Source organism: Talpa occidentalis, unplaced genomic scaffold, assembly GCF_014898055.3.
Source record: "Talpa occidentalis isolate TD23 unplaced genomic scaffold, MPIMG_talOcc4v2.1 talOcc4.4, whole genome shotgun sequence".
In the NCBI taxonomy this organism is placed as follows: Eukaryota; Metazoa; Chordata; class Mammalia; order Eulipotyphla; family Talpidae; genus Talpa; species Talpa occidentalis.
In genome coordinates this window covers 142,946,738-142,959,433 of record NW_023604295.1, presented here as the reverse complement: position 1 = coordinate 142,959,433, position 12,696 = coordinate 142,946,738, and the positions used below count along the sequence as shown (strand labels likewise).

The 12,696-nt window shown below is 39.1% G+C and overlaps 1 protein-coding gene across 8 annotated transcripts in view; it reads right to left on the bottom strand.

Annotated features, from left to right (window-relative positions):
* Positions 1-12,696, bottom strand: part of TENM3 (teneurin transmembrane protein 3) — a 2,290,771-nt gene that overhangs the window by 123,841 nt on the left and 2,154,234 nt on the right. For all 8 annotated transcript variants that reach the window (XM_054701057.1, XM_054701061.1, XM_054701058.1 and 5 more), the window contains one exon: positions 1,484-1,606. In XM_054701057.1, the coding sequence (XP_054557032.1) occupies positions 1,484-1,606 (123 nt within the window). The remainder of the gene's footprint in view (positions 1-1,483; positions 1,607-12,696) is intronic.

Below are 12,696 nucleotides of genomic sequence, written 5' to 3'. Positions count from 1 at the left end.
GGGTGCTGCATGGGGTGGGGGGTAGTGACAACACCCGAGGTGGGTGATCCTGTACCTCTAAATCACACACAATGTTGTAAACCAATATTTCCTTAATAATGGAAAGTCTAAATTTCAATCTACATAAACCCAAAATAGATAAACTTAATTTCTACAGTTACTTGGCATGTTCAGGTGTGTGTTATCAGTGTATAAGAAATTAAGCAACCGTTAAAAATAGTCAGACTTCACTTCATTGAAACTTCACACCAACAGTTTCAATCAGGAAAAGCTTGTCTTTGTTCCTCTTCACTCGGCTGTGCAGGGACAGTCACTGTCCTCACGTGTGGTGACATGTCTGTCACCAGCTGACAGTTTTCTGGGTTGTGGGGAACTTTGCATAGAAAGGCTCTGCACAGAGGTGGGCGTGGGGAGTTTATTATTACTATGAGAATCTAATGTCTCATGAAGTTCCTCAATTCCCTAAGAAGTGTCATAAAGTATTGCAAAAATAAAACAGAAGATGGGAGAAGAACCAAGAAAAGGCAAAAGTGTGAATCACAATAAGTGGGCAGAATAAGAGTATAGAAAGAAATAAACACGCACTGAAGACATATCATTGCTTCTCTCTGATCTGGCCAAGAATCTAGCAGCTGAAGATGTAGGCAATGGCCGCCAAGGCAGAATGCAAGCACACTTAGAGAAGAGAAACAAGGAGGAAAGAGAGGAGGGACATCCTTCAGGGCAAACAATATATTTATCAGAAAAAAACAATCCTGACCAGTTACTTTGAGATATAAAGTTTTATGACATTTTGCAAAAAAAGCCAGGGGATGCCAAAAACCAAGATCTATATTCATGCACACACAACATATCAAAATAATAGACTGCTATATATAATACATTTATAGGTACGTACATTGTCCATACGTACACTTGTACATTTTTCTGGGCATCTGACATTGGAAAAACAAAATATAGCATTCTCCAAACTCTTAAATTCCATTTTCAAATCATAGTCAATTGATATGAAAATCTGATAGTTCACAGTGCAAACTTTTAAAGGTTTAGAAAGGGCAACCAGGGGGAAGGTCAATAAATTATAATCCTGTGATGTGTTTTGTATTTAAAGGCTTTCATAACAAAATTAATAGAGTATCCCAAGTCTACATACTCATTGAGAGGAAGAAAGCTTAAAATACCCAAGGTGATATAAAAGCCGATGCACTGCATTATAATCTAAAAATAAAGTGAAATACACACTGGCAGGAGGGAAAGACAAAAAGCCCAGCTTTCATATTAGAAGGCAGAAAACTGTATTATTCCCATAATAAAAACGTGAAGTGTCAATTTTTCAACTCAATAATAAAAAACACTCATTAAAAGACGCTATTTCTAATTTCAAGACCTTTCTCTCCCCTGTATACAGCTGCATGTAAGAGGTAAAATGGATTTATGGAAAAGGGATATTATAAGCAAGGAACAGGACACATAATCCCCTTACCGTTGTCGCCAGAAGGCAATGACACAGTGTTGGTTGGCATGGTATCAGAATTCACTTTTCCATTCTCAAATGTATCATTTTCACTCTGCTGTAACTGCCAGTTGAGGCCAAAGAGATGCATTGCTGGGGATAAAGCATAGAAGTTGTTTAAAAGTCTCTGCTTCAAGCTGTAGTAGCAAATGGTAAGCATGTTTATAATGAGAGTCACATGTAAAGTTACATTTGCCATATTTGGAAATACCAAGGAAAATTGCAAAATAAAAATTATAAAATAAAAAGCTCCTTCAATGCAATTTATGAAGCAATGCAGCACCACATGCCACATTTTAATAATGATTTGATATTCCAGTGAATTGGTACCAGGAAACTCAGGAATGAATCATTACTTGCTCTGCTTTGTCCCAGTTCCACTGTTTACCATCATCTGACTGAGCAGTAGAATGTCCACAGCAGCACTTGCCAGACTAACTGGGCCACACTTACCTGCACGTGTAAAATACTCTGTTGCAACCTCTATGTTTTTTCAAGAAGAGACCATGGTGTTCATTTGGATTAAGGTAAAAAGCAAAAACTGGTCTCATAGAAGAATTTCTTGGCATCTGAAATGATCAGAATGGATTCGGGTGCACAAATGTAATATTTGAATCTTCTGAACTGAAGATGAATGGTCACAAGTTTAATGATTTTCTTTCTTTAAAATAGTTAAAAGTAGAAAACAAGAAGGCGATCTAATTATAGACTTATAGACATAGTATAATAAAAATTTTACATATATTGTTGTTTCTTAATTTATTTAAAATATTTAGAAGGATAATCACCATCATATTCACCATTAACACTTCTAAGCCTTCACTTGTGTTCTAGAGAATATCATTTAGCAGTTAATCTCTAAGGAAGACTAATCATCATTAGGGGAACCCAGTGATGGTCTTATTACCACAGTATAACTGAGAATTTGGCATTATTTGCTCACTATACATACTGGAATATACCAGAAAGGTGGATAGCGACTTGTGTTAGAAACACATTGTTGGAGACAGTGTGATAAGCCTTTATTAAATATCTAATATATGCAGAAACAAAATTAATTGTGTAGTGATCACTGTTTTGGCTGTGGCTAGATTTTGGTTCAACTTTCAATCTAGGATTTAACCTTGGACAGATGATGTAATTTTGTCCAACATAAGGTTTACCTTAAAAACGACGCTGATTAAACCTACCTGACTTAATTGATCTGCACTTCCTAGACAATATAGATCAAGGGTATCTGTCATATAGCAGGGCAGTTGTTGACCTAGAGGTATTTCATATCTTGATTCTGTCCTCCGGATGACAGAACTTTCTGGAATCACCTGAGCGAGCAGATCATGGTACTCCTCAATAATTCCTTGTGTGTGCAATGGTCTCTGCCTGCTGCAAAGACCTTCCACTTCTTGGGGAAGCCTTTCCTGAGCGGGTTAAGTGTTTCTCCCAGAGCAGATTTAGTGCAATTTAGTGCACTTTTAAGTGTGTCTCATTTACCTTTTACAGTGCTCAATTATGTCAGATCAGTCTCAATAAGTACCTATCACTTAAATAAATTAAATTTTCTGAGGTTTTAAAATCCAAGATAACACTGTTGTGGCTAAAAATGTAGTGATTTCAAGGAAGAGTGAATAAATATAAGACAAATACCTAAATAGAATGGCATGTTATATTATTAATAATTAATAACTGCCTTAGTGACATGCTCTATGCAAAGCAGCTGAATGAAAACCCACTGGTACTATATACAATTGATTGAATTTTTAAAAAGATGCCTAAATTCTGGGACATTCTATTACTAGTTTCACATTCTTTTGTTAACAATATATGATATGAATTTTGCTGTAGTAAAAAAAACAGCCCAAGCACGGTTACAAACCCAGTACATCTACCCCCTGTATTTGTAACGAATGTAAATACTCACACTCCCTACTTAAATGACAGGTTGCCTGCCATTCCCTTTAAACACTTATTTTGTTCACAGATTAGGATATAGGTTATAGAATTGTGAATTTATAAATTGTCAACTTGCAAAAGAGGTATAACTTAAAATGTCATTAAATTATGTAGTGTCTGAGTACAAAATGTCAGGAACTTTCTAAACATTTATCACTTCATACATTTCCCCCCCAAGTTTCAGAGACTGCGGCAAGTTTTGAATAAAGTAACGGGAACTATTAGGAAAAGGTTTGACAGACATACTTGGGCAGAGTGATGATGAATATTTCAATGGGGCGAAGTTGCTAGACACAAAATAACTTTCATCATTGTGAGCTTTTATGAAACATGAAAAGCCTCTTGGATGATATCTTTGCACAGATTTCTGACTTTAATAACTTTGAAGAGCAGGCTACTCTGGGGTGGGGCACAGATGTCAAATGTTACAGCTTGATGTTTGTATTTGGAATACTAGTTTATATTTTTCCAGTTGGGCAACAGTTTTTTATTTTTTTTTAAAGAAAATCTCAATAAAATGGGATGCTATCTCCACTGAAGATGTTGTGTAATGAGAACCCTATCTGATAATTTATCTTGTTTAACGCTGCACTGAAGACAGAAAAACAAGTTTGCTTGGTCTTAGGATATCATGTACTTGGAAAATGTTGGCATTTCGTATTTAGTGAAGCTCCTGACACTCATTTTGTGTAATTTAAGATTTTTATACAAATACAGGGAATTAGTGAGATTGACTGTGAAGTTAATGGAGGGGTGCAGCAAACTAATAAAAATCAACAACACTGCAGACATTACTGAGGGCTGGGGTCATAAAACGACATAGGATGACTTGGCTAACAAATAAAGGGGGGATTAGTGAATTAAAATGCATGTGTAAATAAGGAAAGATGAGCCCAGTTCTTCAGTGCCTGAGCTGGAAGCAGACTGACATCCAAGAAGGGAAATCCTTTGTGACCACTACTCATGAACAGGACAGGGAGCCTTGGCTCATGGCAGGTGTGAAAAGAGTAGGAAGCAGGGGCTGGGAGCTCTGGATTTTTCCGTGGGCCGCAGCGCTCAGGTGCAGAGCTTAGGTGACCTGTAGAGCAGGTAGAAACCAGGCATCCTCTCAGCCACAGGCAGTGTTCCTTGTGTTGCAGAGAGAACACTGTGACAAGGTATTTTTTTAAAAAATAAAACATGGGTTTAACACTTACTATATTAACTCACTTAATCTTCACGAAGACCCCACAGAACAGTTACTATTTTTATTTTCACTTTAAACCAGAGAAAACTGAGGCTTTAACTTCCAAGTCAGTAAGTAGTAGACCTTGACCTTAAACCCAGACCTTCTGATAACAAAAGGCTTTCGACTTCCCGCCTCTCTATTCTACCAGAGGGCAGTGGAGTACCCACTATCTAGTCCTAAAAGAAATGTTTCCAGTCGTATTATGACGACTGTAAAGTGAAAAACAGGTTACTATGGTTAATTCCAAGAGTATTAAAAGCAACACTTTAAAAATTATAACCCAATACATTTATAATCCAATAAATTATAGCATACAACAGACAAAACTAAACCCAAATAAACTCTAAATAATCCGACTGTAGAACTGAGGTTATTAGAGGGGAAATGTCGGGGGGTGGGGAGCAGAGAGAGAGGGATCTTTGGTGGGGGATCGTGGTTGCTTTGGTGGTGAGAGTGGTGTGGTGACGCATATCTGAAGAGGTGGGAACCGGTATCCCTAGACCATGTACAGTGCTGTAAACCAATGATACCTCTCTAACAAATGTTACAGGAAAAAATTACAGTCATACAGTGGAATTCTACACAGCAATGTAAATGTACGTATCACTGCCAGATGTAATAATATGGCAACACCTCACAAAAGCAAGAGTGAGCAAGGGAACCCATACACCAAAAAAATGTGAATCCGGTGTAAGCCCAAGTGTATAAAGTTCAAAAGCACATAAAATCAACTGGTAAAAACACAAGTCCCCTGAGTGATGCCCCTGGAGAGGCCGGGGCAGGTAATGAGGAAGAGACTCCACAGGGGGCGCCTCGAGGGTTTGATAACTAGAATAAAAGCATCCTGTCTTCTCCCTCTACAAAGGGATGTTATCACATCACATCCACCAAATAGTTCTTATACAGTGAGCAGCATTCCTTCTGTAACCTCTTAGTTTTTATTTTCTCTAGGCTTTCCCAGTAATTGAAGTCATTTCCTCATTAATTGAAATGATTTTGAGCCAACAGGCCAGGAAAGGTCTATCAATACAACTCTATGAAGAAATTTTCTTTCAGGCTCAAAGATCATTCAAGTGAGAGAAATTACAGCATACACCCCAACATTCCTTTTATTCTTCAAGGCGGCTGGAGATGAAAGGAATCCGCGGTGTTATGGTTGTTTTACCTCCTCCCCATTGGAGAAAAGAACATGTCATTGTTTTTAACCAATCTATGTTGGTTCGATACTAAAAGTCAGCATGTGGAACACTTGAAACCAAAATGTACAATTAAAGAAAATTATATACCACCAAGTAGCAAATTCTGTGCCATTTTTAGCTCCATGTGGAGAGACGGGGTGCCCAATTCTCATCTTGTCCCTGGGGACCATGCCACTGAAGTTGTTATCACAGCTACTATTATTTCTCCTGGCATGCCCGTGTCCTCCAATGCTGCCAACTATGGATGGGAAAGAGGGTGGTGACAGCTGTTGCCATGGGCCAGCAGGCTGCCAGAACCTTGGAGGAAATTACAGGGGATGTTGTGAAGAGAACTCAGAACAGGCACCCTTGCCATGGAAGCCCGAAGGCAGCCGCGGCCCCCAGAAGCCTGAGGCGCACACTCTTGAGTTTTTGGCAACTCAGAATACAGTTCCTAGCAGGCCTGCCATTATTGGCTAACTGCTGTTTAATATTACAAGATCAAGCAAACATTCTCACAAGGACGAGAAGAGAACATATGAAAACCCGATCCTGGTAAGAAAAACTCACTTAAAAAATATCATCCCCAAGTGCCTGCAATTCAGTTTTGTTTATTCTTCCAAACCTTCAAAGTTCATGTAAGCAAGTGAAGGTCTAAAGTTTCCCTTTCTTGTAATTCACACCCATCTTGGTACATTTCCCCCAAAACTGGCTTTCTGAGAAAATTCATTAAGAACATGTTACCAGAAGTGGCAGGAAAAGAAAATCAGAATCTGGCCTTTTATGGTTACGTGCACAGTATTAGTCACTTAATATTTGTAGAAACGTCTGTTCATATCAAAAGAGACCTGAGTCCCAGTCTTAATTCTGGCTCTAGTTAGTTATGGAATTTTGGCAAATCAGTTGGCATTTCTATAAGAATCTGGAGTTTGCACTAGATGACCGCTAAGGTCTCTTCCAAACTTAAGTTCTATGATGTCAATTTCTTTAAAGATATGAAAACTTAGGTTATGGTACTGAGCACAGGAAAAAACATTGGGTGTTAAGAACATACCAACATATCCAGATATCAACACTGTCATTCTTTTATTTAAATTTTAAAATAAAATAGCATGGGGTCAAGTTGTTGTTTTAGGCTCATAATTGTGGGGTATCTCGAATTCTGAAAGCAAAACTTCTTTATTGCAAGTTTCAATTTCATGAATACATAAATATACATGATGCACATGCCAAATGATTAGATTTTACAGAAAAAATAAGAAAAATACTCTTAAATAGAGGGTGATTTGATTTGATATATGCTTCTAGAATGCAACCACGGTTTCGATGTGAAATGAAAGCATCTCATGTAAAGACCGCAGTTTGTAACTTGGACCCCTACTGGTCTAAACTGTCATTAGAAATACATAGTTTTCCATAAATTAGCTTTTGTTTTGGATTTCCTGCTGTGTTCATATACATGTTGACGGAAAGTGGTAGGCAATATTTTGGCATTCTAATCCATTATTATTTGTTAATGACTTTTAAGGCTGATACTATTTTGACAGTCTATACCTGGCTGATCCCCAAAAAGTACTGCTTTAAAATCAATATTTCTTTTGAAAGCCTTCATACTACATGTACTCTTGTTATATTTTTAATTTAATTTAATTTTTTAAAGATTCATTTATTTAATGCATACAAGGACTGGGGGACAGGCCAGAGGTGAAGGGGGTGAGAGGAGTCACCAGAGACAGATTGGGGGGCAGAACAGGCAGACTGACTGAAATACACTGCTGAGGGGAGCAGCGGGTGAGGGAGGAGAGGTCTGCTGCACCATGGGGGTAGCTCCCTGGCTGGTGGCTGGCTGCTGATTGAACTCATGCAGCAGTGGCTGCAGATAGCTTCATAGTGCTGTGCTTAACCCCTTGTGCCACCAAGGAGGCCCTCTTGTCATCATTTAAAAAGGAGAATTATCCCAAAGGCAATTGTGGCAAGTTACTTGGAATTTTTTGAGATAACATACTGAACTCATAGGTTTTCTGGCGGGAGGGACAAAGAAGGGAAGAAAAAGGCTGCTGATGTTGTGTATTTCCATGCTGTGTCTTCTCCTTTCATATCCTTTCTTGACACTACGTAACAGTGGGGAAGGAGAATCCCAGTAGTTATCACAATGTCTAGATGAGACTGAACAGGGACTTAGCCATGCAGGTCTGTTTCTGCCTGAAAATTGGACTCACGCTCCTTTATAAATAACATTAAAAAGTCTATTTTTGAATTTTCTTGGATTTTTGTCTTTCTTAACTTTGCAGGTTGAGTGTAATTCATTTAAGAATGCTGCTCAGGAAATCCTAATTCCAGCTGCCAGAGCTGAAGCAGAGGCTGATGAAAATCAAGCTGTTGCTTGTGTGACCGAGGGAATGAGGTTGGGATTTCTGCAACAGAACTCCTTCCTACTGGTTCCTGCCCTTTCTGCTGTTTCCAGGTTCTGTTCTCTGAAGGAAAGAAGTATTCATTCACTCGCCAACCCAACAGGAAGACCAAAGTGTCCGCCATCATCATGACCTGCTGTCCTGGGGAAGCCAGAGACTCTTCGAGAACAGTGGCTGACATTAAAGAATGGGTGAGAGGACCCATTTCACGAATATTCAACATGTAGAATGAAATCATTTACATGATTTATAGGTGATCCCCTGCTTGCCAAAATACGGAATTTGCTGGAAATGTGAAATGTATGGAACACAGGATTCATCAGTGACAGCTATTAGCAGCCTGGCTGCTGAACCCTGTGGATCGACTCATTGTTCAAGGGCTTATTTTACTGACTCAGTTTTCACGTGGCTTCCTCTCTTCCGTAATAGCTGTAGCCTACTTTCATGTTACAAATGTGTATGTGTCTTAATGACCTACTTAAGCATGAGGGTTTTTTTTTGTGTGGCTGCTTTGACTTTGAAAAGGCAGAATAGAACTGAAAATTACAATTCTCTGGCCTTAAAACACCTTCATCATTTTATTCGATGAGCCAACGATGGTCAGGGAGAGGGACATCTTGGAGAAAGGTGAGTGAGTTAGGATACAGCAAAATCCAGAAAAATAGTTGCTTCAAGACATCCTCATCATAAGTTCACCTTTCCCAGAGGCTGCACTTGAGATAGTATAGTGTGTGCATGTGCGTTTGTGTGTGGGTGTGTGGGTGTGGGGGGTTGCCAAGTGAATGCCTGAAACAAAACCCTTCAGGGATCTTGGCACAACTGGCTGTAGCATTTGTTCTTGGTCACTCGCTCAGCTGTGAGGGGAGTGGCCCGCTCTATAGACTTGTGATGTTTGTGAGAAACAGATACTATCACTCCTGAGAGCTAGGGGTCAGGGTCACTTTGACAGGGCACCCCAGTGCCCCTGACCGTCTCCTCTCCCTCCCTGGGGCAGGCGGGCAGGAAGAGGGTTCACAGAGCCAGTGTTACGCTGCTCCTGTTCACCTGGCCTCACATGGAGACCAGTTTTCCTTCAGCTCTGAGTTTATCTTAACTATGACTCATGAATATTCATGAAGAATTTGTGTAACTTCATTCCAAAGCAAACACAAAGGCAGTTGTCTTCTCTGGTGTCCTGGGGCCTGCACACAGGCGGCCAACTTGCTGCTGTGTACGTGGCCTCAGTCCCTCCCTGAAGCAAATGGCCCACTTTCCTGCTTAAACATGAGTTGCTTCTCGGGATGTGTCTCTTCCCTGGGATCATAAAGAAACTTTTCTGAAGAAGGAAAGAGCATCTAAAAATATCTTTACTCTAAAAATAGAAAATAATGGTAAAATGTGTGATTATTTGCAATGTTTGAAATCAGATGGTTGGGTTTTATATACAAATTCTATGTAGCTCACGTAGGCGCACTAATTACACCACGCAGTCAGCTTGTTCAAACTACAAATGTAGTTAATGAAAAGATCAAGGATCCAGAATGTGATTAAAAGACCCAGGGGAGAAAATCTACAGTACTTTCAGTCCCCTTTAGTGATTCTTATATATTATTTTTTAATGTACTTATCACCTTTATTATTGTGAAACCTCTGTGGTATTATCTTATAACTAATTATTTTTATAATTTAATTTTATTTCCCTGATCTATTTAATATTTTTCTTTGAAATTACTCTTACAAAATTTAAATACATTTATTTCAAAGAAAAGTTTATAGCATTAACTTAAAAAAATCAGTGAAAGGGATAGAAATTTGTCACAAATAACAAGATTAAATGCAGTAAACTATCAAGAATGTTATTAGAATCCAGGTGGAAATCATCGACAGCAGAATTGTTCTTCATTTGGTAAAGGAGACTTCCAGACAGCTGTCACAATACGCTGATGTGGGCGGAGACCTTCCTCAAGACACGGGTACAGTAGAATAAGAATTCAAAAGAAAATACATTTCTCTTTTTGTCATTCCATCTTCTTTATACTCCAGTCCATGGAACACCTGTCAATTCTTAGATCTTATCAGAAATGATGTTCCATTAGTGGGAAATCACTGTACTAAAGATAAGGAGAGCTGGATATGGTTCCTTGTTTCAATATTTTCTGGCTTTAAGACTGGACAAGGTGCCATTTCTCAGGGCTTTGGGATCTTTGTCTTTAAAAATGGTGGTTTAGAACATTTTCATTACTAGGTTGTTATAAGAAATAATGATAATTATAGCAGTAACATAATAGCAGTATATAGCAGCTAAAGTAACTGTTGACACATTTTACCTGGCGCATGATTTATTTCATTAAATATTCCCAAGATCTGCACTATCACTAGTCCTGCTGACATGGAGAAGGAAACTGGGGTTTAAGGCGGTAAGTACCCTGGCTCAGGATGGCATAGCTGGTAAGGAAAGAGATCGGCTACACAGTCACATTGAAGCCTTTGAGAGTCTGTACTTACAAACAACCTTCCAAAATACAGTGTAAAGGGATATGTAAATTTGACATATTTGCCCACAGAAGAAGGTGAGGTCTTTGGGGTAAAGATTACACCTCACTCATTTTTGTGAATGCAGTGTTTTAGGAGGGACATTTAGAATGGTTAAGTTTAATGGAATTAAATTGACTATGATACTGAAAATAATTAAAGGGAAATGCCTGTAAAAAACAAATAAGATATCTGCAAGATGTGAAATTACTTGTATCATTTCCTTTCAGAACACAGGTTCCCAGAGTCCAGAATCTCATGCTCATCTTCTAGGTGACCTTGGATGCCAGGCTGGTATCCTTCTACCAGCCTGAGAAATGGAGGTTAAAAAAGGAGAGGACACTTAAGGGGAGAGGACACTTATTGAAAATGTAGAGGTGCAAACCTCACCAGTGGCAGAGGAAACAGAAAGCCTCAGCCCATGGCTGGCAAATTAGGGGTACAGATCACCCCACCTTGGAGCCAGCTGGGGCCACACCAAGCTCCTTGGTGGAGAAAGTCCCTAGGATAGGGTTGTTGGTTCCCTCTATGGAAACCTGCAGAAGTCACAGGGATGAAATCTATCAGGCAGAGAGAGGCAAGATGTAAAGTTCTTATCTTGAAAAACACTGAGTGTTTTCCTGGAAAACATGTTAGTGGGCCTAGCTAAAAATAACCACTGTTCTTTGACTCACCATATGATTTATGTGCTTCCAATGCGCAGAGAAAGGTCTCCAGGTAATGTTTTCCCCCATTTTAGGTCTATATACACCACGGAATACTACTTAGCTATAAAAAGAGATGAAATCTTGCCATTGGCAACAACATGGATGGATCTGGAGGGGACAATGCAGCAAAATAAGCCAGATGGAGAAAGACAAATACCAGATGATTTCTCTCATATGTGGAATAGAGAGAAACAAAACAAAGGAACAGATAAAACGAAACCAAAACAAACCCTGGAAATATGACTGCAGAACTGAGGCTACCAGAGGGGGAAAGTGGGGGTGAGAAACAAAGAGTTGGGAGAGGGCCCACTGTGGTGGGGGCTGAGGGGGCCTTGGTGGAGGTTCTGGTGACACGATCTGAAGAGGTGTGACCTGAACTCCTCCATGAGACACGGTGTTGTAAACCAGTGTCACATCAAAAGAATCGTGATGAGGGAAAAGAAAAGAAACTCTCAAAAATTATTCTGTTAACCTGTAGACCCAACTCTAGTGGAAACTGGACATGCTTTGGCTGCCGAGAGCAAAACAATATGATCATCTCCCAACAGCTTGTGACTCACAGGAAGCACTTAGGTCTCTAAAACTTCTTCAGCACAGATTACTAGAGCGCTCATTAACGTTGGTAAGCACCCAGAGGAGCTTCTCCTTTTCCCCTGTTTTAAAACTCTTTTCGGGGTATATTTGATAAATCCAATTCTTGAAGTTTCACTGTATGTTGTCTAATGTTAAGGGAAAGAGCAAATCAGACACTGATTACAAATTCTAGGGGCAATTTTATTTATTTTTATTTTCTTGGGGCAATGGTAAATGCGGTGACCTGAAATTTCAAAACCGTTTTTTTCCCATTTCTAGATGTTAACACCAAGAAAATGTAGCTAGGCTAGCTACGCTAACTCAACAAAGAAAACCAATGAATATCGCAACTTCATTTTTCAGGCACATCCAGATTTTATCTTTATTCTATCACAATGTATTGGTTTTAATATTCCTGAGAATTGATTTTTTGGGATCACATTTAGGATTATGTGATAACCCTTAAAATTTGTCCCTATGTCAGCATTTGTCAAAACACATCATCCTAGTTATTATTCTGGATTTAGCAAGGAAACCTTGCTTTTATGCTCAGATTCAATAATTTCTGCCTTTTATGCATTCTCCTAGTTTGCTACACATTTCTCCTTTTTAAATCATCATGATG